General features: G+C 42.0%; 2 protein-coding genes across 4 annotated transcripts in view; one reads left to right on the top strand and one right to left on the bottom strand.

The window, feature by feature from the left end:
• LOC127473848 (sulfate transporter-like) overlaps nt 1–27925 on the top strand; it is a 335874-nt gene that overhangs the window by 112124 nt on the left and 195825 nt on the right. The window lies entirely within an intron of this gene.
• Nucleotides 2549–27358, bottom strand: FBXO38 (F-box protein 38). 3 transcript variants are annotated; one of them, XM_051793959.1, is made up of 22 exons: nt 27275–27358; nt 24713–24897; nt 23476–23609; nt 22238–22401; nt 21697–21862; nt 21223–21360; nt 20769–20906; nt 20251–20344; nt 19623–19753; nt 19140–19310; nt 18743–18885; nt 17672–17894; nt 16903–17022; nt 15833–16012; nt 13499–14218; nt 10249–10349; nt 9913–10015; nt 8716–8882; nt 6212–6357; nt 5294–5397; nt 4919–5032; nt 2549–3679 (listed from the first exon to the last, which is right to left on the bottom strand). In XM_051793959.1, the coding sequence occupies exons 2-22, from the start codon at nt 24838–24840 to the stop codon at nt 3501–3503; spliced, it is 3564 nt and encodes a 1187-aa protein (XP_051649919.1). In that variant the 5' UTR covers nt 24841–24897; nt 27275–27358; the 3' UTR covers nt 2549–3500. The 3 variants fall into 3 exon arrangements, with proteins under 3 accessions (XP_051649919.1, XP_051649920.1, XP_051649921.1); XM_051793960.1 differs by having other exon boundaries at nt 24713–24854; nt 27275–27352; XM_051793961.1 differs by lacking the exon at nt 27275–27358 and having other exon boundaries at nt 22238–22325; nt 24713–24848.

Below are 27925 nucleotides of genomic sequence, written 5' to 3'. Positions count from 1 at the left end.
CTCCCTTGCCATGGCAATTGAGCAACACACTGCCCAAAACAATCAAAATGCATTGACGGAGGAGCTCAGACACAAAATATCAAATCCCCTTATGACCTGGAAGCTGTACCCCCCGGGGTGTCCCCGTGTCCCCTGGGCTGGGGGCGGTCAGGCACAGCCGGGCCGGTGTGTCGGGACCACCTCTGTCCCCCCGGGGTGTCCCCGTGTCCCCTGGGCTGGGGGCGGTCAGGCACAGCCGGGCCGGTGTGTCGGGACCACCTCTGTCCCCCCGGGGTGTCCCCAGGACGCCCGGCCCGGGGGTCCCGCACGGCCGGGGCGGGAGCTCCCCCTGCCGCCCACCGAGGGGTTCGCATCCAGCCCCGCATCCCTGTGCGGACCCTTCCAGAGGGATCGCACCGGAGAACGAGCTGGAAACTCAAATCCGAGGGCCCCAGTCCCGCACAGAAGGGACGCGCGTGGCAAGTGACGGGGTGCTATGAAAAAATCCGAGAGAAGCACGTGGTCGGTACCTGGTTTCTCTGCCCTCACTCTTTGCTGACAGCTCTCTGATGTAGTTAAGCCTCTGCAGGTGACAAAATCAAGAAGTCCAGAGCAGGCCACTAAAATCATAAGAGGATCGAGAACTCTCCTGCCTCTGGAGACAGGCTAGGAGAGTTGGGGCTGTTCAGCCTGGAGAAGGGAAGGTTGTGTGGAGACCTCACAGCCCCTTCGAGTATCTGAAGGGGCTACAGGGAAGCTGGAGAGGGACTGTTCATCAGGAACTGCAGTGACAGGACAAGGGGGAATGGCTTCACACTGAAAGAGTAGGCTTAGATTAGATATTAGGAAGAAATTTTTCCCTGTGAGAGTGGTGAGGCCCTGGCACAGGTTGCCCAGAGAAGCTGTGGCTGCCCCATCCCTGGAAATGTTTAAGATCAGGTTAGATGGAGCTTGGAGCAACCTGGACTAGTGGAAGGTGTCCCTACCTGTGGCAGGGGGTGGAACTGGATGAGCTTCAATGTCCCTTCCAACCCAAACTATTCTATAGTTCTATAAGAACCTGCAAGAGAAAACACTCATAACACCCCCGCCCCACCAGCAAACTGGGGCTGATGTCAGCTCTTGGTGCAGGATCCACAGACCAACAAACCAGAAACCCAAATGGCAACTGCAACTCTTTGCTCTTCAGGGTGGAAAACAACTGAAGGCATTTGCAGCCCTTAGCCCTGGGGCAGCATTTCATCTGGAGCTGGCAGAGCCCTGAGGACATGCTCACACCCAGCACATCACCCCTGAAGCCAAACTGGTGAGCAAATTATAGTTTGTGCAGCAGCTCCTGCTCAGTCCAACTATACCCATCCAGGTCCCAGTAATAATTACTTATATATTTAACTAACAAAGGTTGTGCAGGAAAATAATTATTTTCCTCTGCTTTGCTCCTTTCCTCAATTTCAGATACTGAAGAAAGCAGATTCCTCGGTCTTATCTGAGATCCTCAAGCACCCCTAGATCTCAGGACACACAGTGAATTAAGTCACTACATCACCACTATGTGTAAAATGGGAGTAATGTTTTAAGAAGCTAAAACTACTGCAAGGTTCAACTGCTTACAGAAATATTGAATATAAATAAACATTATTTGTATAAATACTTCTTCAAAATGCTGAAGTTAAGAGATACCAGATGGAGATCTGGTGCAATACTCTAGAAACTCTGTAACATTTTCCTGTATTAAAATGGTAAACATGACTGAATCAATGACTCACATTACTTGAAACACTCCTAGAAAGGGTCACAATTATGTTTTGTCTGAATGTCATTGAATATATTATCTATGGCTAAATATGTTATAACTAAATCATTAACTCTGATCCTGCATTAAAGCAAACTGAACAACATTCACTCATCTGGTATTTAGTGCTCCACCTCCAGTTAGAGTAGGAAGCAGGTGTGAGAAAATGCTATACCAAATCTCTTGCTGCTCCCACCATTCTCTTCCTCTTATTCCATATATTTCAAGTTCCACATTACCTCAAGAACTTCCACAGAGGGACAGATGCAGAGAAAACCAACACTGGTTTTGCTGTGTTGAGCAGTTTTGCCTCTTCAGTTCTACAGAGCTAAATGTCATAGAAATCCCCATTAATCACATTTACACCAAAGTTCAGAGAATCACAATCATTATGATGTGCAAAATTATATAATGGTATAAACCAACCTGCTCTAGGGCTTTTACCACAGGAAGTGTCATTTTTTAGGCTGGTAACTCTGCAACTTTAAAAAAACATGGATGAGAGATCCAGCCAGAGTTGATGGCCTGGCAGAGCTGAGCTGCCTTTGTGTAGCCACAGCTGGGAATTCAAGGAGACACTTCCACAGGGAAGCAAATTGGCCTTTCAGGGGTTTCCCACCCCCTGGACACACTGCTAACAGCACAGCACAGCTAGTTCAACACTAATTTGTGCATTTTTATACCTGGACTCACAGCAAATTCTGGACATACACAGAAAACACCTATGGGACTGTGGGAACCAGAGGCATTTTCAATACACAACAAACACACATAATCAGGGGCAAATAGCAGCAGTTTTTTACTGACCATATGGAAAATCTGCATTCATGAGTGAGCACGACCCAGCCCGAGAGCTCACTGGTTGTGTCAGATGGATCCTGTGCTGATACAGCTGTAACCAAGCAATTACACACCCCTTTTTTCTGCCTGCCTGAAGCAAAAATTCAGCTTACAGCCAGCTAGTATGTGCAAATTCATGTTAAAGAGAGTGGAACCAACAATTAGCAACTTACTTTTCATAGTACAGAGTCAAATACACTATTAAAATGAAACTGAACAGTACAAAATGCTTTAGAACATATCTTCTGTTTCCAAGGTGCTAAACATGGGGGTTTTCCTTTCCCCCAAAATGTATTTGATAATTCTAGAAACTACCACAGATCACCAACTTTGCTACATTTTTTCCTGCTTTAGCCTTCTTTGCAACAGCTGTAGAATATTCTGTCCCTTTGAAAAATGCACACAAGACACAAAGATTGTGCTCAACAGGTTTACTCAGACTGGACTCTTAAATGCTCAAGAAAAAGGCACAGATTAAAAGAGACTCTGATGACTCTTTTGAACACAGCAAATGGAATTCTGTTTATAAGGAAAAAAAATACTGCTATGAATTGTATGGGCTGAAAAGTTCTGAAATATTCTTCCCTGTTCCTAATTATTGGCCTTCATTAAAATGGAATTTAAATTAAATTGTATAAACATATGAAATAAAGTCTCAGTATTAGGAAGGTTTTTTTTCTTTTGCTTCCTCTATGTACAAATCTTAGTATACAATTTTTACTTTTCATTATACATTTAACTACATAATCTTTTTTTCCAAAAATGAGTGAGAGCAACTGCAAAGTATGTGTTTCAAGAAAATGCTTTGCATTCGGAAAGGATCCACCTGCTTTCTTGGCCAGCAGTGCCAATGAGAACTGAGGGGGGGTGCCAGGCTGGGGGACACCCCTCAGATGTAGTCGTCCTCCACGGGCTCCCCGTTGACGTCACAGTAGTGGATGAAAATGGCCACGACGCGCTGGAACACCCCTTTCTTCATCTGCCGCAGCTCCGAGATCTCCTCCCCGATGGTCTCCATGCAGATGTCTGCAGACAGCTGGCCCTTCCTCCGGGGGGCATAGATAGTAGCTGGGAAGGCACACAAGAATAAAAGCTAGAATGTTTCCTGCAGAGAAGTTCACAAGCCAATCTGCTTTGCGTTAAGTCTTGGAAAGCAAAGCAAACGGAAAAATCTTCCATTGAGGAGCTATGTTTAAGGGATATTATTCAAGCAGAAGAGGTATTCTGCCTTCCCTATACTGAAACCTTTCAATAGCTCCCATACTCATTTAATGTATGTCAACTTCATGTTTGTGAGTGAAGGGAATCTCAGAGCAACACAAACCGTTCCCTGAGGCCTCTCTGACACGCTTCCATGTTACCCATTCCACTGATCACTTAAATGTTTTATAAACAAAAGCAATTAAGGATAAAGCAAAAGTCTCATCTTTATTTTTAGGGTTTTAACATCATGTTTAATCTAATTACTCCTTTAAATCAAACATATTTAATTTTTTTTGGTAACTCAGCCTACATACTGATGTACAAGCATTAAGTCTATGAATCAATCTAAAATAAAATTTAAAAAAGAAAACCAGAGAAAGGTATAGCAGAGAAAATCTCTTCCTCATCCTCTTGAGATTCATGCCCTTGAAACAGAGCTAGATAAGAATATCCAAAACAATGTCAATTAAAAATACCTCTAACGAAGGAGATTCCAAGATGTTCCTAATTAAGTAGTGGAGGAACATACTTTTCTCTGCTACCATTTGAGCCCTAGGAACTGCCTACTATAATATTTGAGAAGACAAGCTCCTAAATAGAAGGAGGCATATCTATAACAAAAACTAATCCACATCACCTGTTCCAGAGTTTTCAAGTCCAGTTCTTTCCTCTTTAATGCCAAGTTTGAGTTTTCACATTTTCTCTGCTAGACTCTCTTCAGCCTACCTTAACAACCTTTGCAAAGCAAAGCCAGAGGCAGCAGTTCAGCTGAGCCTTCAGCAGCAATGCCAGTAAACTCTACAGAACATAAATTGCTGGGACTACACACCACAGAATTAACTTTGTATATGTTTTAAATGCACCCAGATGTGACAAACCCATCACACTTTCAGGCTGAGCACCAGATGGGCTCTGCTTCTGTCAGTATTAGGGGCCCCAGCTGCTCCTTACACTGCTGTAGCACTGTTGCCCTCTCCTTTGCTGGACTCATCCAGCTCCCAACAGAGTCTATCAAAAATAGCCCAAGAACTAGAAAACTGAAAAATAAAGGTCAGCCTGGGACAAGCAACAAGTTATTTGAACACATCAAACCAGATTACGCACTTCTTTCATCATCCTCAAAGTCATATCTGGCATAGCTGTTGGGCTCTGCTGTTCTCAGGGACCTCAGCCACGGGAAGTCAGTGATCATGGAGTAAGGAGCACCATCCACAATGCCTAGGAGACAGACAGGATGAGGATCCAAAGAGCACAACGTCACTCCTGCAGCATCATCACTCTTCATCAAGTAAACTTGATTATCACACAGACTGGTCGCTCTAATGCAGGAGAAGCATCTCCTCATTTCATTCCCCCACTGTGCCAAGGTTCCTCCACTTTCCTCCCAAGAATTATTACCCATGTCTCTTGTAATGATGCAAAGCTACTTATCTCAACAAGAGACTTGTCACCAGCTTTCAGCTGTCTATGAACACTCACCTTCTAGAGTGTAAATATCTCGGCCCCAAGGGTACTTAGTGTATTTCTTCAGGTCTTCTTCAGTTCGTGTAGCTTCAGGGAAGAACTCATATTTAATAAGCTCTCTAGAGAGAAGGAAGAGATTATAGCCAGGAGTGATAGGAAATGGGAAGGTGGGGGGGGAAGGAAAACAAAATGGGAAATCCTATTGCACAACCTTTCCTTTAATGAGCCTGAATCCATAGAAGCACTTCTCCAAGACCCTCACACCAACTCAGAATCAATCCCTTCCCTTTGGAGAGCAACCACAGCCAGCAGGTACAGTTTGGGTGAGAAACCAGTGAAGGTATCTTTGAGCACACCTTTCTATCTGATTGAGGAACAATCCAACAGAGCTGCAACTAAACCAAACTTCAGAAGTAAATTTGCTCTCTTAGTAATTTTAGTGAAAAGCCAGCACAACAAAAACACTGGTTAAAAACAGCTGGATGAGAGCCACTCTATACAATCTCCTGTTGATGGGAATTCTAAGGAGTTCATACTGATGGAACATCACCTTCCACAGAAACTAGTTCTTGGAGTAAATCACTCTTTTTTAAAGGTAACTTGTTTTCAGATTTGAAGGTATTTATCAGTCTTCCTGACTACTTCAATGTACAATTGCATTATTGCTGCATGACTTATATGATGAATTCTATGGTTATTGTAGGAGAATTTGTAGTATTTTCCACATGGAAAGGTTTATAGTCTGTGTTTTGTATGAGTTGCATCTTGACACTGAAATTCTACATTGCACCATCTAGAATTCAAATTTCCCTAGTCACCAAAGCTTTTTTCTTTGATTTGGCTGACAGAATCCAGCAGGTCTGACTGAAGCTGCAGCTGCTCCCTGAGCAGTGAACACCTTTTCTGCACAGTCCCTGAAGGGCAGGTACTCACTGGTTGATATTTGCTATTGTGTCCATCCAGCTCCGAACTCGCACCTTGTTGCGGACATTGGGGGGGTTACTGAACTCATGAATGATGCAGATGTGGTAGGGATAAGGGCCACTAAAGATCTTCTGCTCCAGAGTCAATGTGTCAACCTGGGAAGAGCAGGAAACAAAGACTTGTGACCAACAGAAACAAAGAGGTGTGATTGTAGAGTCAAGAGCACACAGACATCCAAACACCCCAAATTCTAGGAGAATGTGTCCAGTAAAACGAAATTTTAACAACATACATAATTAAATACACAATTAAAACTTTCCTAGTACAGTTTTGTCAATGAATCTTCTCAAGCAGTGGAACTGGATAGGAAATGTCTATTTCCTGATGTGTTTCACAATTCCAATATGTAAGCAAACTTCATAAAATTACATAACGGTCTAAAACTACATTCACATCTCAGAATTTGTCTCTGGCTTAGGAGGAGGGCATTGGTGGTTTGGTTTTGGGTTTTTATTACCCCTTCATCCCTCATTGGGAGACCAAGCCAGAAAGCAGGAGAGAAGCAGCACCACAAGTACAATACGGAATGCTCTGGTAAGAGTGATAAAGTTAAAAACCCCCAACATTCCAGATCTTAAATTAAACCCTCTTAAATACATGTGAAATGACCTAAACTCACTAAATCACACAGCAGCTACAGGATGGACAAGGGATCAGACCCAGCTAACATGGGTTTAGGAGGGGCAGATGCTGTTTGACCAACCTGATCTCCTTTTACGATCAGGTGACCCACCTGGTGGATGAGGGAAAGGCTGTGGATGTGGTCTATCTGGACTGCAGCAAAGCCTTTGACACTGTTTCCCATAGCATACTCCTGGAAAAGCTGGCAGCCCATGGCTTGGACAGGGGCACTCTGTGCTGGGTCAGGAACTGGCTCGAGGGCCGGGCCCAGAGAGTGCTGGTGAACGGGGCTGCATCCAGTTGGCAGCCAGTCACCAGTGGTGTTCCCCAGGGGTCAGTGCTGGGCCCAGTCCCTTTTAACATCTTTATCTATGATTTAGATGAGGGGATTGAGTCCATCATCAGCAAATTTGCAGATGACACCAAGCTGGGGGGGAGTGTCGACCTACCGGAAGGCAGGAGGGCTCTGCAGAGGGATCTGGATAGACTGGAGAGATGGGCTGACTCCAATGGAATGAAGTTCAACAAGGCCGAGTGCCGGGTCCTGCACTTTGGCCACAACAACCCCCTGCAGCGCTACAGGCTGGAGACAGAGTGGCTGGAGAGCAGCCAGGCGGAAAGGGACTTGGGGGTGCTGATGGACAGGAGGCTGAACATGAGCCAGCAGTGTGCCCAGGTGGCCAAGAAGGCCAATGGCATCCTGGCCTGCATCAGGAACAGTGTGGCCAGCAGGAGCAGGGAAGTGATCCTTCCCCTGTACTCTGCATTGGTGAGGCCACACCTTGAGTATTGTGTTCAGCTCTGGGCCCCTCAGTTCAGGAAGGATATTGAGGTGCTGGAGTGGGTCCAGAGAAGAGCAACGAGGCTGGTGAAGGGACTTGAGCACAAGTCCTATGAGGAGAGGCTGAGGGAGCTGGGGTTGTTTAGTCTGGAGAAGAGAAGGCTTAGAGGTGACCTCATCACTCTCTTCAACTACCTGAAGGGAGGTTATAGCCAGGCAGGGGTTGGTCTCTTCTCCCAGGCAACCAGCAACAGGACAAGGGGACATGGGCTCAAGCTCTGCCAGGGGAGGTTTAGGTTAGATGTTAGGAAGAAATTCTTTACAGAGAGGGTTATCAGGCATTGGAACGGCCTACCCAGAGAGGTGGTGGATTCACCATCCCTGGAGGTTTTTAAAAAGAGACTGGACGTGGCCCTTAGTGCCATGATATAGTAATTGGAGTTGGATCAGGGGTTGGACTTGATGATCTTGGAGGTCTTTTCCAACCCAATCTATTCTATGATTCTATGATAAATGTCACTTCTTACAGCTCCCAGTAGCACAACTGTCTTAAAACACTGTTCAGCATCACAAGAGGATGCTGCCTTCAGCAGAGTTGTCTATTCCAAACTCTAACTGCTGTTACTAAAACTAATAGAATAGACTTAGATCAAAGATTTCAGATACCTGTGCCTATGTCATGCTTCTGCTTATATATAGCTATAAGCTGGTTTATAGTATCACTTAGCAGCTTATAGTAGCACTTAGGTTCTTACAGTTCCTTTGAGTTCTCACGGTTTCTTTTAGTTATTCAGTTTGAAATTAGTTCAGTGCATCACAATATCTTACAGTATCTTCTGATGCAATGAATACTGGAGGCAGTAAGATTAAGTCTTAAAACTCAGTACCATCCAAGTTCCAGATTCTGCAATAAAAGCCTTGATGGTCTAAAGTTTTAATAAGCAAGTTTCTCAGAGTTGTGTTACTGTAACATTTACATTTGTCGCATCAATTGAAAACCACAGGCAGAACTTCAGGTGTGTTCACAATGAAATCCAGGCTGGTTGTGTACCTGCTGCATTGGACGAAGATAAATGATCCTGTTTCTTTCTGGTGGCATCCTGAGAATCTGATCCAGAACCTGATCCATGTTTAACTTCTTGCACTGGGCATAGTCAAACCGATTGACAACTGGTGCATTTTCTACTTTCAAGTGTTTCAACACACGGCACCTTGTAGCTATAAAAGAGCAAACCAAATTATTAAAAGAAACAATACTGAAAAGACCTTAGGAGCCTCCTGTCAGAGATTTTCAAGGCTGACAGTTTCTAAAGAAGGCAAACAAGTAATGTAAGTACCAGAGAATAACTGAAGTTAAGGTGGCAATTTAAGTATATCAGAGAAATACACCAGCTGTTCATTTCTTCCATATTATGATCAAACTTGTAATTCTTGAACTTGAAAGAAGGATCCTTTTAAAAGGCCATGTCAAATTTCTTCTAACAATAACCTTTTTCTCCCTTTGTTTCCTTTCACAAAGCCTCCTGAAATGGTCTGTGGACTGCCACAATTGAAAACCACTGACTTCAAAATCAGATCAAATATAGAGTATTGTGAAGCCACACAATGGAAAATAAAGCTATTTCCTTTCTAGCAACACTGCTCATTTAACCAAAATTTGGTTCAAAATCAATGTATGTTCTGAGACGTACTCTGGAATAAAGAAATCATTTCTTTATTCTCTGCTAAGTAGATATATGTCATGTCAGAAGAAAAGGTCTTAAGTGTAGATGTTGCAGAAAACAGTAAATGATCCAGTACAGGAACAGTCACACGCCCTGGCATGTGAATGTAATGCAACCTAAGTGCTATAATTGAAAACAGATTTTTATCATGTCAAGGAGGAAAGTATCATCATGTCAGCTAAATAATCTATGGAAGCATGAAGAAATGAGAGAATAAAAACAAGCTACTCTGAAACTCATTTCATCAACTTCCAATTATTGTATTATCACTCTCCAATAAACTACTCATCTTCCTAATTGTCAGATAATTTCATCTGTTGATTTGCAGATATTAATCTTTATTAAACCTGTTATAAGGAAAGGCACTCAAACTGAGAAGCAGCAATATTTGGTGTTCTAAGCACCAGCCTGACAAGCAGCAATGCAGCTGATGAATACAAAATAAGCAATGGACTGACTTGAATTGTTTCAAGAATTCCTAATAATGCCAGATGGAGGAGACAAGCAAAACATGAACTACATACCATGTATGAACATCATTTTGGGGCAGTCTTTCAGTACCAAATCTGTTATTCCACAATTGGTCAATGTGATTCCTACAAGGTTTTTGGATTTCAAAGTCAGTACCTGGTGAAAATTTAACCAAAAAAAAAAAGAAAAAAATGTATGACAGGGTAAAAACACAAATAAACACACTGAATTTTAAAAGATACTGCCAGATGTGGAAAGATATTAACTGCATACTACTCAATATGATACAGCTTCAGTTCACAATGGGTATTTGAAGTTACAGAGTAGGTTACTGGTGATTTATCAGCTATAGCTGATAAACCTGTAGGAAGTGAAGAAAAAGCCCTTACTTGAACATGATCATCTTCAATAACTGGGTCACTTGTACTTGTGGATTTGTCAGCTGTCCTTTTCCGCTTGGTAGTTTGCCGTGGCTTTGGCTTGGCTACTTCTGGAAACAAAAATATGGAAAAATCTTTCCTCTGTTACATTTCAGGATAACAGTGGAGGCATTCCCTGGCTGAAAATGGTCAATCAGAACATACATTTCTTACAGATCAAAACATCTGTGTGGCTTGAAAACAACTTTATATCTTCTTGCACAAAACCTGCTTTCAGGTTTGTGCTCAGAATCATTCACACTAAATAACTTGGGGCAGGGGGGTGGGTTGTTTATAGATGAAAACACAGGAATGCTGAACCTACAAGTTCAACATCACTGAAAGATGTGGAGCCAAGAAGAGAACAGAAGATTAATTGTTAGGTTACTGCAGTAAACAGAACAACCTTGACAAATATGAGAACCAAAATAGCTTTAATGTTTGAATAGTAGAAATAATCTCAAACTACTTGAAAGTCTGCTCTTCATAACTGTCACTAAGTTTTTCATAATATTGCAAAGGATACCCAGGTATAAAATACTTAACATTCCCAAGTTGCTTCTTACTCCATTTCATGCACCAATGACATGAAATTCCTGCTTGATTTGAAGGATAAGTCTTCAAAAAGAAATGACCACTACCATTACTTCCAACAGCAAGAGAAAAAAAATGCCCTACAATTAATTTTCTGTGATTAACAGATCAAAATTAGAAGTTATTTTACTAACAATAAGCTTCCTTTGACTTTTTTGTTAAAACATATGTCATGTCCACAAAGATTCCCAGTCAAGAAAGATGTGCAAAATATTAAAGTCTATATACAAACTACTCATAGAAACATGGAATGGTCTGGGTTGGAATGAAACTTAAAGCCTAAATTCCACCCCCCTGCCATGGGTAGGGACACATTCCACTATCCCAGGTTGCTCCAAACCCTGTCCAAGCTGGCCTTGAACACTTCCAGGGATGGGACAGCCACAGCTTCTCTGGACAACCTGGAATGTACCTCACAACCTTCATATACTTCATGCTAAACTACCATTAACATTAAAAAATACCTCTTTTCTTACTTATAATAAAATTCCATCTCTCTATATATAAGCTATTATGTGGCATCCAGTGGGCTGTGAGCTCCAGAATTCTGGCCACTGCTTTAGGGGATCAGGTGGAGAGATGGAATATTAATGCTCGACTTGTGGCACCTGTGAATCATCATCCCCAGGGAACTTTCTGACAGTTCCTGGAGTATGTTCAGACAGTGAAATACCTCCCAGCCTGATTCTAGGAAAAATTTTCCCAATTTTGTGTAGAATTGTTTGAGATGCAGCCTTGGGCCAAGAAATCTTTACAGAAGGTTTAAAGTAACATGAGGTTTAAAATGTGAAAAGTTTCACTACAAATACAAACTAAAACAAGTTTAAAAAAAACCAAACAGTACAAGTGTGGCTTACATTTTGATTAAAGTAAAAATCAAAATTACACAAGTCATCCTCTAGCCAGTTAGTCTGTGGTGATAATGCTTTTAAAATTTCACAGTCTTTAATATTTGGCTTAAAGCACTGTTTAGAATGAGTAAATCATTTAAGAGAAAGAAAAAAATCTTTCTAATATTAAACACAGTTTGTTACAGAAGCTGAAAACCACAATGTCCTTTATGTTAGAATAGTAGAAAGCTGTCATATTCAAGGCACATTTTTAGACCATTTATGGAAAAAACATTTCCAACTGTGCAACAAAGCATTTTCAGGTTATACTCCAAGGAGCTGTATGTTCTGTCCTAGTAATGAAAAGCCCTGTAACACCAGGCAGAAACAGCCTCACTGTCCTATGTGTAAAATACAGATTTAAAAAATAAAAATGGCATATCAAGTCTCATATTCTGCCTCAGGCATCAGCTAACACCTCATGCTTCAAAGAGGAAAAGTGCATAAAGACATACACGTAACTGTATGGAGCTAGGAAAGCAATTCTTCTTATATATGCTAAATATAGCAAATACTCAACCATTTTTCTCCACAAGCAGAACAGATCTTTTTTCCTGACTAACAGCTGAAACCTGAAAACAGAGATACTCTCAGAAAGATACCCTAATTTAATACTGAGATCTGACTGACTTAGCTTCATGCATTGGTAATGGCTGAGGATAGAGAGGAAATATTTTCTTTTGATTTTTGCAGATTAATTATTACTCATAATGGGCAAGGTAGAAAACTGACATTTTAATTTAACAGGAAGCTCATCTCCCCAATCTGAGATGTGCCTAGCTGCAGAACAGCATCCCAGGTGATTCAGGTTTCATTAACACTTGGGAACATGAAGACAAACTGGAAAAACACCAGGACATACTGTGTTTGAATCATTCCATGTTAACAGAGGTACGAATTTGCTATCAGTCTTTTCTACCTCCAACACACACAGATTTTTCAGTTTCATTTTACTTGCCAGATATTCTCAACAAAGAATCCTGGATATATGAGGTGGTGCCAGACTAAGATCACTATTTTGGAAACCAAGTATATTTGAAAGAAACAGCAAGTTCCCTTCTCACATCTGTTCTTTTCTCCCTTCGTTCCAGCCCTTCAGGAGTTTTATTTTATTTTATGTAAAATATACAAACCAATAATGTGAAGCACAAACCTATTTAACAAAAGGACTATTTTGAACAAGTTTGATCACCGTGCCTTATACACTTGGAAGCAGAACCCAATATGCAGGTCCACAAGCTTGGCCCAACTATAATTACTGGTTGATAAAGTACCAGTTATTAACCTTTGCCTTCTTGCCAAGATGTAAGTGTACCTGCTGTCTTCCTCCTTTTGAAGGGAGGATCTTAATAGGGGAGACAGTCTTATGTTCCAATGAATAACAGCCTTCACAGAAACTCAGAGCTATCAACAGAAGTTGCAACTGCTTTTCAAATGAGTAAATCAAATACTGTTTAGAATGTATGGATAACACATACAGAAAGACTTGCATGGAGAAAAAAAGTCACTGGTGTTTTCAGAGAAATCTCTTATTTTACCTAGTCATGGCAGTGACATCAAGTAATTTCTGTTCCATCAGTATTCAGACCCTTTGACAAGCCACTTGGTTTTAAATTATTAACTAACAAATTTCATGTTTACCACCAGTACTACCTGTGGGTGTTGCAGCTGTTCAGCGCCGTCTCATGGCAGCACTGCAGCTTACTCAGACGTTACTATCTGTATGTAAGTCATACCTGGCTCTGACACCAGAGGGACGTGGGACAGCTTGCTCCTGGCTCTGGTTAGTGGTCGGCGAGGATACTCCTCCTTGTCCTCCAGCTCACAGCTCCTGGGCTGTGTGCCCGTGCTCTGCTCCTTGCTGGTAGCCCCGCAGGCACTCCCACTAGTCCTCTCCTCCCCTGTGTCTCCTGCAGCCCCACAGTTTGGCCGTGTCCTAAGTGCAAAATCTGCCCCAGCGCTGCTTGGTCCGTTCCTGCAGGCTCCGCTCGTGGATGGACATTCCCCATCACAACCCCCACTAGTCCTCTGCTGTGTGTCCTGAGGCTTGTAGGAGGAACACCTGGAACAAACAGAGCTCTCCTCAGTCTCTCTCTCACTGGAACCTTCCCGTTTACAAGGCGAGCAGACACACTGCCTGGATTCCTCTCCAGCTGCTGGGCTGGTGCCAGCACAGTGGCCATGAGCTGTCTGTGCACAGTCAGGGCTAGGAGAAGCAGCACTGCAGGAGCTGGATGTTCCCGTTGATCCTGTAGCATTACTGCAGCTTGCATAAGGATCTTTGCTTTTGTTCCTTTCAGGCATGTCACTTGCTGCTTTCATGTCTGCTTTAATCTGCTCACTGGTTACTTGACAGCCTTTTTCACAGCTGCTTTCCTCCGTGTGGAACTGCTTTGTCTGGCCCCCTTGGCTGGCACTGCATCTTTTCCGCAGGGGTGTCTTGCCTTTACCACTCACTGTGAGAACCAAGGAAGGGAGAACAATGAGACAAACCACAACACAGCTTAAATAAATGCTGAGTGCTACTCTGTTAAAGACTACTTAAAACAGAAGGCAGCCTAGAGGCCAATGACAAATCTCATCAGGACCATGCTATGTTATGGGAATTAATATTTCTAGCAGTTGCTGACTCTCGGTGATGTCCTGCAGCTATTTTTGTAGTGATGTGCTGGGGTGTTTGTCAGTAAATGAGATACAAATCTGCCAGAGAGGCTCATATTGTCACAGAGCAGCTCACTGTTTAAATAGGCCAAAGCACAAAAATATGAATGACACACTAAGAATAGAATCACAGAATGGCTCTAAGGGACCTTAAAGATCATCTATTTCCAATCCCTCTGCCATGGACAGGGACACCTTCCACCAGACCACATTGCTCCAAGCCCCATCCAACCTGGCCTTGAACACTTTCAGGGATGGGGCAGCCACAGCTTCTCTGGGCAACCTGTGCCAGGGCCTCACCACTCTCACAGGGAAGAATTTTTTTCTAGTATCCAATCTAAATAGGCTTTTCTTTTCCTAAATAGGAGGAATACAAATGAGGAATCAAATAGTTACAGAGAGTACTAAAGTTCTGCTTTCAGTTGCAATCTTCAGCTCCCTCTCCTGGGTATGGGGTGTGGTGTCAGTAGGTAACGGCACTCTCAGTTCACAGATGAATAAAAAAGCCACACCAAACAATGTACACATCACAACAGGAACTTAATCACAGAATCATTTAGGTTGGAAAAAACCTCCAAGACCATCGAGTCCAACTTGTGCCCAATCACCACCTTGTCAACCAGACCAGAGCACTGAGTGCCACGTCCAGTCATTCCCTGAACATCTCCAGGGGTGGTGACTCCACCACTGCCCTGGACAGCCTCTTCCAATGCCTGACAAACCTTTCTGGGAAGAAACTCTTCCTGAATGTCTACTGTCTTAATCCTCTCTGCTAATTACAGTAATCCAAGCACCAAATCCTCATAATTGACAGTACAAAAGTTTATGCAAATTCTGTCCAAACACAGGTTATTTCATCCTCAAACCAGAACTGACATTCACACTATAGGCACAGCACTCTACATGTTCTCAAGCTGGAACTGCCAGTCTTGTTAAAATAAATGCACTAAACGGGAGAGGGACTGATGTGTAGGGAGTATGCCAGTTACAGTAGGAAGAGCCATTACTGCTTTGCTAAGTCCTAGGCTTTGCAGAAATTAAACTAGTACTAGACCAGTATATTTCTCAGTTCTTCACAATGCCAGATTTTTCTGTTAACTGCTTAGCTAAATATTCCTTAAGGTTTAACACTATATTTACTTCATCTGACAACACAGCTGCAAATTTAGCTTCACAGACATGATAAATTCTGGCCACTTGGAAATCCAAAAGAGGAGCTGCATGTTTCTGATCAGTGCAGCACCACTATTTCTTTGTTCCCATACAGTATCTGTGATTGAAGCTCAGAGAAATAAATATGTCCTTCTAGATTCATAACAAAGCTAGACATAAAACTGAACAAGATGGAAAGACTGAAGCTCAAAAATAAATGTTGCTTAACAGTGCCCAAGAACCCCTCCATTCCACACCTGAAGGTTCTCTAGTTTCCACTGGATCTCTGCTTTTCTCTTCTCCATCTGAGTAATTCTGTGCAATGCTGTTGGAGATGCAGGCTCTTGAAGTCCCCATGTTTTCCTCCTCATCCTCACTGTCTGAATCGTGGATAGTAATAGGTGTTGCTTTTACAACAGGCTGAATGCCACTTGGTCCTGAAAAGTAGAATACCAACACTTCATGTAAAAAATAAGCCAAACATGGATTAAAGTGCTGAAGAACTTCTAAAAATGCTTGAAAAAATGGTAAGAAATTAATTTAATTAAATGAGCCAACCATTCTGTGGTTCCTCCATTAAAATCTAAAGAGAAGAAGAGTATTTCAGTACTAAAGCATTCTAGTTTGGAAGGGGAAGAGTGTCACAATGGAAAACAAAACACAAGTTTTCCGTAATGTTTCTCTGCTTCAGAACAGCTTAAAGGTTCTTCCACAACTGTATGAGTAAACTACATATTATAAACAATCCTTGAAACCTCCACCACAACGACAGAAATGTTGGCCAGAACATTGGCATTTATCCTTCTAAATCTTGAAAAACTGAGCAGATCCAGCATACAAGGATGTTACTTCGTGTTGTTGGCATATTCAGTAGAAAATTATGTTGTCCAGCAAATAGTGGCTATAAAAGAGATCAAGACTGCTTTGTGTCACTAACACAAATAAAATTAACACTGGAACAAGTTGTTCTGGCTTGAAAAAAAAAAAGGCAAAAAAGAATCCACATGTTGCAGTGAAATAAGTAAGGCCATCAACACCAGAGGCACAAGACAAGTTCACTGAGAACTCCTGTGCTCTTATTATACTGAGCACAAAAATAAGGCTTTAAGATCAAGGTATTTCACTCTATATGCAGAGAACTCTGGACTGTAAAACAGACTTTAAAACAGAATAAATTTCTTCACAGAATTGAGCTGTGCTAGCATCATTCCAAACACAACAGACAACGCAGCTAAAGAAAAGCATCCAAAACCAGACTCATATTGAAATATTTACCCCCTCGAGAAGGAGATACCAAAAGGTCATTTCTTTCCAAAGATGGAGTTACCTGCTTGCTCTTCATCCACCTCCATAGGAACAACAGCTTGGCTGTGAGCCGGGAGCTCATTCTGGCCCTGCCCAGCAGCAAACTCCTCTTCCTGTGCCACCTCCTCCATCTCATTCAGTGCTGAAAAGATGAAGACGAGGTCAAGAATAGGAAACAGAACAAACAAAGCCCACAAGCACCCACAGAGAGTCAGAATCACCAAGAAATAAGTAACAGCTGCCTTGATTCCCTCAGAGAGTCTCTGGGTTGCATAAAGTCGCTCACATATTTGCTCTACATCTCTTTAGCCAAAGCCCCAGCCTAACTTTTAGAGTTTAGTTAACCCAAATCTTCCACTCCTCCTCAGAAGTCTTGTTCTACCACAGTGAGCAGCATAACCAGGATTTGCATATTCATTCCCTCCAATGACTTTTGCCTTTGCTGGGAAATTTTAAAAATATACCATTTGACACTGTGATATTCTCCCAGCTCTGACCAGAGGAGTCTAGAAAACACTTGGCACTTCCCCAGAGGAGTCACACAGACTGTCCCTTGCTAACACCCATACTGACACACATCACTGCCCTGCAATGTGCCTGTAACAGCCATCAGACACCACACAATGACAGTTTTTATCACACAGGTATCAGAGACATGCAGACAGCCCCCACGAAGGATTAAAGCTACCAGGAACTGAAAGAGCAACAAGCTTTCCATATATATCTTCTCTATCACCCTATCTATGTCAGAGCAAATAAAATCACTTCCTACACAGGTTCACAAAGATTACCCTCAGCTGCAATCTGCTGCTCCTCAGCTTGACCATCTTGCCGCAGCTCATTCTCCTCATTCTGGTCATTTGGGTGTTGGTGATTGTTGTGGTGGATGTTTGGGTTATTGTTATTCTGGTGGTTATTGTTGTTATCATTGTCGTTGTTAGAGTTCTGATTGCTGACTAGGGCAGAGGAGACCCCAATTCCTGTGCCTGCACTTAGGCCCACACGAGCACAGCCCTGAGAACAAAAAGCAGCTATTAAGATTTGAAAAAACTGATAAGTTATCTCAACAACATTCCCTAACACCAACAGAAAAAGCATTCTGTTGGTAATGTCTGGGATAGCACAACACTAACAGGGAGACTGTCCCTCATATTTCCTTATGCATTGCAGAGGTCCATGTTCAGGTTGGTAACCCAGAAAACTTACACTCTGTTAAATTCCTACTGAAAGGGAATTCCACAAAGCACATAATTTTACTTTATTGTTTTCCATTTGCTAAAGGATCATATTACATTAATACAAACAGCAGATTATATATATAGCCTTCCCAGAACACAGCAGCCTCAAGATAGAACTAGTGACTGAAGAAAGCAGTTTTCTACGTAGGCAGTTTCCATTGCATTACAGCAGCTTAACAAGGATTTATGTTACAGTGTGGGAGGGGACAACACGAAGAAATAAAATTCCTAAGCTTTGAAACCACTCCAAGAGTGGAACAGTACCCTTATTTCACCCACTACAAAACCATAAAAACCTCTTAGCATTGTAAACAGATCCCCAAGTGTGAAAGAAATCGTATAAAAAGCAGCAGCAAAATGAAGTATCCACAAAGACCTCAACAGAATCAACATGAGTCTTATTTTCTGGTCACATATTCATACAAGATCATACCTTACCACTGCTCCCATTTGCAGAAGTATCATCATTCTCCCCAGTATATCATAATAACAACAGCAAACCAGAATAATTTTATTAGCAATCTACTTAATTACAACTTTCAAAAGAATGCATAGCAGCTGGAACACACTGTATTTCCAATGAGCTAGCAACAATAAAAAGCAAAACCATTCCCTGAAACTCACCTTAGGAGGTTCTCTAAACATCTGGTCCAGAGAAATGAATTCTAAGCTTGGCAATAACTCGATGAACTGACTAAAAGAATCCAGCTTTATGGCGTGGCAGCGCACCAGGGTGAGGTCAACCAAGCGGGTCCACCTCGAATGATCTGTGGGAGAGAAGGGAAGCATTTCCTGAAGGATTCCCCTCTCACTTGTTTGTCATTATACCCCTTTCAGATTTGAGAGGAGCATCCTCTGTATCTCCATTCTGACTGTTACCAGCACCATTATGGCTCCAAACCAAGCATCATCTACTGTACTTACTAAGAAATAGAACAAGCAGTACTACGAGCAGAGAAATTCTGGTTTACTAGCACAGTAATTCATATAATAGCTCCAAAATTTCAAAGGTGTGCAATACCTGTGATCCAATTATTTGGGTTATGTAGATGTGGGCAGTTGTAAATGACCAGATACTTGATGAAAGAAAAAACTTCATTTACAGCTTTCATACCAATATCTGTAATAATTCCTGGATTTTCAACCACATCAGCCAAGCCGTACCTCACCAAGTCCGTACTCGTCATTTTACCTAAGAAAAAGATAGTAGCAGACACAGCAGTAAATTTGCCTTTTATAGCATGATTTTCTAACTCCCTATTTTAGCCCCTTTTCATAAAACTGATCAGATTATTCCTTCAGTTCAGTAAAGCTGGGACTTTCCCAATTTCACTAAGAGTTTCAGGAAGTGAGGAAAAACATATATGGCTGTATGAAATCAGCACCCTCCATATGGGCAACGTTAATATTCTTTTTAATCACTCTTAGCACATGACTGAAAACACATAATTCACATAATCCTTATGTTTGTCAAATAATTTATGTATATAAAAAAATGTCATACACTGTAGTAAAAACTCATCAACGTATCCTAGATGAAGAGTTTCAAACTGTGGAAATTCCAGTTCAGCCATCTTCAAAGCAGAAAAAACACCATCTTTGGTCAAGGAAGGCTGGATCCGCACTTCGTGCAACCTGAATGTAATTAAGAATTGTTAATTGTAATTAAGAATTTCTCCTATTAAAATGCATGCCAAAAGACAATTGCCACAGAAAACACTCAAGGAGATGACCTCTCAAAATGAAAGAATTCTTTCAATCGTGGCAGGATTCAGAGGCTATCTGCTGTATCTTTATGGCAGTATTTGACAGTTACATATATTTTTGTATATATAAAATATATAGTATATATAATATTTATTATTTATAATATGATTTATGATGATATATTATTTATCGTTAATATATAAGAATATATTGTGAGACCAACAGCACCACACTTTTCAGATACAAGTCTTATGACACAAACAGACATATTCCAGTTGTTTGAACCACAGAACACTCCTGTTGAATAAACTTTAAATGTGCATTCCATAAACTTTTGACAGTTGTACTGCTTCTTGGACTGCATTACTAAGTCATTTATTTTGAAAAAGGAGAAGGGAGGCAAAGAGAGATCTGAAGACCAGTACCTTCGTGCAGCAGTTATGATGAGGTAGCCAAGATCCACTTCAAGTGCATTCTTGCAAGCTCCCAGAACTATAGTGTGCAAATTCCTAAAACCACCTGGCAAATAAAAAACAACCTTCTTTCACTTCACTCACAGATCAGAACCTTAAGCCTTATACATTTCCATCAGTGTTGTCTTGACAAGTGAATGAACAAAACACATCTTTTTTAGCAAATCAATAAAACCAATATTTGCACCCAGCTCTCCTCCAATCTTGGTGGTTCTGCTCACCAACAATTGCAACTGAAGGCAGGTCATCAGTCAAGAATTAACTGCAGTTAGAATATCAAAACAATACCAGATAAAAAGTGTATTTAGCACCATAACCATGGTGCTAACCATTCCAAACTTCAAAATAAGGATCAAGAAAAGATATGCTACAGACAAAAAAAGCTAAGCTTCACATGCCTCCAGTATTTGCTAATACTTTTATTTATTTACTTATTTTTGTTTAAGTATGAGGGACAAAAACTTTCATACCTGATCTCCAGCTATCTTCTACCACGTGCTGGATAAGTCCTCCAAGAAATGGAACACGAACCAGTTCTAAGTGCTCCAAATTTCGAGCAGAAGCCAGGCCTGTCACCAGGGGAACGTACTTCAGAGAATTTGTGGGTCCTACACAGAAAAGGCCAAAGACAAAGCAGGTTGCTCACTTGACATCATTGAACTGATGCTTTCAATGACTGTCACATGGAAGAATTAAAAAATATCCACATATATCCATCTAGATCAGGAAGTCAAGAGAACCACAAAGCACCAAATAACGTACAGGACAGGGGTACATTTCTGTCCAACACCACGAATAAAACAACAACTGCTTTCAGAATCTTGAATTCCAAGACTTCCATTTACACTTGGTGCCTGAGTAACTTTAACAGAATCAGATTTCCTACATGCTCTAACATCCCCTTCACATATGAATCCCTCTTACCAGCACAGTTCCTCATGACAAAAGCACGTAAGCTGATACAAAGGAAATCTTTAAAAGGCTGTGGTTTGGTGAGTCTCACCCACTTCAAATAAAGGTGCCTCAGCATTGGAATACAAGGAATCTCAGGGACATTCACCCCTAGTAATACATAAACAAAACAAACAAATATTTTAAACAAGCTTGAAACCACAAACTGTATGACAAATTTCTGGCTTTAAAAAGGAAGTTTTTCTTTACTATGTGGCACGTGAGAAAAGCTGTAAACACTTTAAATACAAGTTCTTCACCTCAGTTTGTCAATACAGTTTTTTAGAACTTGCCTTTTGAACCTGCTATCACATATACGGCAACTAATATCTCAAAGATACCACAACCCAAAGTCCCTTTCTTAAAAAGAATTACAATCTTGCAGAGTTTCAAAGCCTTTAAGTTCACCTGTGTTGAAGCCAACTACTTCATCATTACCACACTCACCTACTAAGTGCAAAGTCTGAATTTTAGCTCCTATAGGTATTTTCAGCTTGTTCTCAGGAGGAATTGGAAAAGCACCATTACGATTACGAAACTTCCCTAAAATGTGAACTTGTGGCATGTATGTCCAAATAGCTTCCACCAGCTCTAAATGAGAGGTCTCAACACCCTGGATAAAAGGAAGCAAAGCAAATGCTCTAACACCAGTTCAAGTAACAACATCCTCTTAACTACATAAACTTCTCAGTAGCACACTATACATAATGCGTTATCTCACTTTTAATTTCTAGCAAGACTTGTCCTTTTAAAAGCAGAGGGATCAGTTTTAATTCATTTCTGGACTTAAGAGCATCTGTGACTCCCACTGGTGCAACTAAAAATAGTACTAATTAGAAAATAGGGTCACAATTAGCTGCTCCTCTCTACAGCCAGGTCTGAAAACAAAGCCCTGTAAGCAGTAAGTCTCCATCACATTTCTTCTGCTCTGTTAACATGCACCATCTCTGCTGCTGAAGGAGGTTGTCTCTCGAGTCCAACCACTCACCAGCAAATTTGGACAGGCCTGCAAAGCCTCTAAAACTCCAGGAATGCTGAAAGCTTCATGGCCACGGACTCTGCGTCTTTCAAGATACCTGGGATGAAGACCATAAAGTTGTTCAATGTCTGGCATCTTCCTCAGCAGCGTTAGGAAACTGGAATCAGTGAAACCTAAGATGACAACAACAGATTTGGTATTTGTGTGACAGCAGACACTCAGCTGTAAAGGGAAAGCCAAATACACTGTTCTCTTTATGTGGCAGTATAAATTCTGTGGTGTTGAAAGCTGTACTCAGTGAAGCAACAGCTTGTCTTTTACTTCCACGTTTTAGAAACCATGGTCTACGTATTCTTGGCCTAGAATTTTGCAGGTTTGCTACAGTTTTCCTCCAGTAGAATACAAGGTAAACTATACTCTCTCCTTTCTCAGATGAAGGGCCTTTGCAGACTGTCAAGCTTTGTGTCTCTATTTTTCGTGGAATTCCATTTATCAACTACATGGCTCAAAAAAGCCCCAGCTGGATCAGTTGTATCTGTTCATCACTATTCACCACAGCTCACATTTCTCAAAGAAACAAGATGGTTTCTTTAAGCAAAGATTTATTTTAATCTAATGTAAGAGAACACATAAAAAGGATTTTAAACAGGTAAGTCACCTTAGGCTAGGTCTAACCACCTGCCTGGTATCAGCTCTTATAAATCTCAATTTGGAACTCCTCTAACTTTCAAATTCACTTGTTTAGTCTCTCCCCCAACAAATCCCAGCAGTGTGATTTAAATCCAACAGAAACCCTAATACTAGGTGAACAGGGTTCACCTAGACTGAGAAATTTATCTATTGATCTGAAGATGACTTGAGGTGTGACATCAAAACTTATTCTTACATTGTTAAGTGTTGGCAGATGAGTTGCTCTCTCATTCCATTGTATATTTTCCTGCCTGCATGCAAACAGCCTCTTCATGGAATAACCCTTGGATAAACTCCCTTACAACAATCAGACAAACACAGATTGTATTTACAGATGGCTACAGAGAATCCCCATTTCTGCTACAGTAATACCCAATATTTGTATTATACACAGAGACACAAACTTTCCAAACCACATACTCAAGGAAGCCACCCAAATAAGCCAAAAGGAACAAAACATCCAAGTACTTTTACTGCTTTTGCAAATTTACTTTGCATGTACAAATGTCCCTCCAAGTGGCAGCAGAGCAGCCAGTGATGCTCGGGGTGTCTCTCACCTGTGGGCATGTACTCCCACCAGCGGCCTGCACACAGATCCACAACCTTCACCACCCGCAGGTACAGCGTCACCGCTTCCTTCAGCTTCCGGGACAGGCATTCCATGCACATGATATCCTGCAAGGGAAGGTACCTTTGGGGGAGGAAAAAACACCCCTCTGATTTATCCAAGCTGGATCCTTTTTGATTTTTATTTTTTTTTAACTAAAGCATATCCCAAGCCTGACTGCACAAACTCATGTATTTCTAGCGTGTAATAACAGTCATTCAAACAGAATTTTCAGACTGTGCTCAAATAAAATGTGAAATTTTGCTAAGCAGAATGACTCATCAATTTTTGACACTGACTTTAGACTATTGAAGGTACACATATAATATTAAAACAGAGAGATGCTTTAGTTCTCTAATAAATTATAGAATTATAAAATGGTTTGGGTTGGGAGGGACCTTAAAGCCCATCCAGTTCCACCCCATGCCATGGACAAGGACACCTTCCACTAGCCCAGGTTGCTCTAAGCCCCACCCAACCTGGCCCTGGACACCTCCAGGGATGGGGCAGCCACAGCTTCTCTGGGCAACCTGTGCCAGGGCCTCCCCACCCTCACAGGGAGAATTTCTTCCTGATATGTAATTTAAACCAAACCAGATACTGCTGACCAAGCCATTTGCCACAGTACTCGCTACATGGTTTAATTAAACCTACTTTCATTTTTTAGTACATTCTACATGCTCAATTTACAAATATTTTGGAATGCTGTTGTTTTCAAAGAACTTGTTGGGAAAGCATTATGTTTTGGACACAATAGGGATGAGTAAACATTTTGGAGAAGGATTTTATTGTAGGAAAGATTAAATACTCATCCCAGTTCCCTTCTGCACACTGTGAAGCAGATGCAACAATTTCAAAACAAGCATCTCAGCTATGCACTACCTGAGATGTATCTCTGTTCTAAAAATCAATGTCTATACACTAGTGAACAGGATTATATCAATGATTTATTTCTTCTTTGTTCTACATTCATGACACTCACATAAATTAATTTTCTAAGTATCTAAATGAACTCTGGAACTGAAAAAAATAACATTTACCATCCCTTTTTATGCACCAGTTCCCTTGTGGTACAGCCACACTTTCTGAATACTATGTGTCACCAGCATCAATGCAGGTAAGACTAAAGAAATAACAGAAAACTGCATAACAATAAACAATAAATTGACTTCTAAAGAGCTGCTCACCTAAAGATGTGGCAAAGCACTTCATGAGAGAGTTGGTTCATGTAATCTTTTGGCTCATCAGCTTTGGTAGACTCAGAACCTTCCCTGTTTACTGAGCTTGGTTTCACATTTTTCCGCCGGGGACCCATGTTTGCACCAATGTCTGATGGAAGGAAATGTTCACAATGTTATGAAATTCAGTGCAACTGAAAGAGAAAAGGGACAGAGTAGAGGAGGACACACCAGTTAAGCTGCAAAAAACAAGTTGTAGTTTGTTTAGCACAGGTCTCAGACACAACCTGACAATGATTAGACAAATCAGACAGTTCCCCTAAGCAAAGGGAAATGGACAAAGAGGAAAATCACCTCAGGTTCAACTAGAGATCAATTCTTTTGCATGAATAAAAGGTCTTCAGAGATACCACCCTGTGGTCAAGACAAATCACGGGAAAGCTGTGCAGAGACTACAGATGTCACCAAGTCAACACCAACTCGAACACTCCAGTGAAAAGAAAACCCAAAGTCTCTGTCTAGCAGAAAAATTATTTATTTTTAATTCTTAAAAAAAAAAGGGCTCCTAAAATGCCTCCTCTCAAAAAATGCCCTATTACAAGTCCTCAAACTATCTCCTCTTCAAGGTTAGAACACCAAATAAAATATTCAGGTTGCTTACTTAAAGATCAAAGCTGCAGAAAAACTGAAAGTCATTGCCTCAGCAGCAACATGCAGGAAATCCTGTCCTCCTTCCCTTCACTGAACTAACATGTTCATGTCTACACTGCTCCTGCAGCACACATGGGCTGAAACAACAGTAATGTTCCATTTAAAAACACACAAAATTATCAAGAGAAATAACAAATAAGTAATTAAATATGAACTCAGTGCTAATATGAGAATAACATCTTATACAGATGTTGAGAGACATTTTCACAACTGTATCTAGCAAACACTTATTTTATACTAACATAAGACAATGTAAAACAACGTTAAGACGAGAACAAAAATGCTCTCTGGTGAAGAGGGCAAAGCACCACTAACTCAGTAAACCTGTTTAAGAGGTTGAATGCCAAAATTCAGTGGATGAGGAAAAACAACTTGTAAAGAAAAGACAGATTTTGGAAAACTTACAAGCAGAGACTGTGGTACAGCCTTCAATGTGATGTAAACACACCTCAGTGTTTGTACCACATTATGTGGAAGTGGCAACTGAGGAGAAAAACAAAATATCTCATGGAAATAGAAAAGAAAAAGTTTAGCCTTCTCCAACACAAATGATTTATACGCTGGCACAAAATTTGAAACCTTGACAGCCTCCCTGTGATCTAATTGTAGAAAGAACACATGACTTTACACATTTTTGTATGCATTTTAAGTTAACAACTGTATGCTGTCATGAATTTTAAACAGTGATATTAAAATAAATAAATTACCACCTTCTGCACGTGAATACCATGAAATATATCTCTGCTCCTTTGGATTGGTGGGAATTCTCCAGCCAGAAGTAAAGACACTGAGTTTGTTGCCTGTTCTTATACTGCCCTTCTTTTTGGTGCTCGCTGGAAGGGGTCAATTTGTTTGTAATTCTCTGTTGTAATGTTGATCAACTTCATGAAGCCCAAACCTGACTACTTATGACACTGGATTCCAAAGAAAACAAGCATTACATGGATTCCCAGTCACCTGGGATAATTCAATTTGAACAGAGAGCAGGATATAACCTAAAAAATTCCAGACTGCTGCAGCCACGTGCTGGGGTGCAATATAGCATTACAGAACAGTAAAAGGACTGTGACACAAGACAGGGAAATAAAGATAATATCCAACAGGGCAGGAAGAATCCTGTAAGACACAATTTCAAGGAGTAATACCTGCCCCAGGTTTGGCCCCTGTCATTAAGTAAAGGGGGAAAAGAACGACCTCATCCCTATGAGAACGCAGTTTGTGCACAATAAATGCTCCTCCCGGTAATATTTTGAGCTAACGAGCACAGCTTTAACATCTAAAGCTACATTACCAAGCTGATCCCACTTAAAAATTAAATAAAAGTTAAAAAACCGCACAATAAAAATCCCTTATATATGCAATCCAGCTGGCAAACGGAATTTTGCTGCCCCCACCTCAGTTAATTCACGAGAATGAATGCTGTAGGAAACAGCAGCTCGACGTGCAGTGTTCTTGATCAGTAGCTACCACACTGAACTTAAAAAGCTTAAAAAACCATGGGCAGACCGCACAGAAAAGAAAAATGTGGAGAGAGCAGCCAGGGACGGCCTGGCAAGCATGAGATAAGTAGGGGCGCTCCTTATGGGGAGGGGAAAAGAGAGGACAGGCTTGTTCTTGCTGAGATAAGCGATACAAAAGCAGGTTTCCCCGCAGACCAGGCGCCGCCGCTCCCTCAGCGCTGGTGGCTCCCTCCCGGCTCTGCCCCCGTCCCTCAGGGCCTGTCACAGCGGGCACGGCGCGAGGCCGCGGGGACGGGCAGCGGCGGCCGCGAAGAGGGCGGCAGCCTCCGGGTCACCGCCCGCCGCGCCCCGGGAGCTCAGCCCGGTTCGTCCCCCCCCACACCGCCCCGCAGCCCCTCACCTGCCCCGCGCAGCCCCGGTGTTGTGGCCGCGGGTGAGCCCCGGCCGCCGCTTCCTGCGCGGCCCTTTCCGCCTCCGCCTCGCCCCGCTCCCACCGCCCCTTCCGGGGGCCGCGACACCCGCCCCGCCGCCATCTTGAGCGTGGCGGCGCGGGCCGCGCCCCCGCCGCCATCTTGGGGGTGGTGCCGCCTCGGCGCGTCCCGCTCGGCGCCGCCATGTCGGTGGTGGCTGAGCCCTGAGGGCGGTGAACGCCCGCTGGGGCTCCGGGACGCGGGCTGGGCGCCCTGAGAGGAACTAATGAAACCCACTAAAGAGCTTGGTGGGGAGCTGTGGTACGGCAGCAGGAGCGCCCGCGCGTGGCGGCGTGCCCTTGGCGTGCTGTGGGTTAAAGCAGTTTGTAGGCTGAGGTTGCTCAGCACACACAGAGAAAGGAATGTGATTTATAAAAATAATATTCCAAACCACTGCTGTAGAATCATAGTATGTCCTGAGTTTGGAGGGACCCACAAGAATCACAGGCGATCGAGCTCCGAGCAACCTGGTCTAGTGGGAGGTGTCCCTTCCTATGACAAGGGTGGAATGGCATGGGCTTTAATGTCCCTTCCAACCCAAACTGTTCTGGAATTCTGTGATCATCTAGGTCCAACTCCTG

Source organism: Manacus candei, unplaced genomic scaffold (assembly GCF_025592945.1).
Source record: "Manacus candei isolate 608988 ecotype Guabito, Panama unplaced genomic scaffold, ASM2559294v1 h1tg000037l, whole genome shotgun sequence".
Classification (NCBI taxonomy): domain Eukaryota; kingdom Metazoa; phylum Chordata; class Aves; order Passeriformes; family Pipridae; genus Manacus; species Manacus candei.
This window is presented reverse-complemented; position numbering and strand designations above follow the sequence as displayed.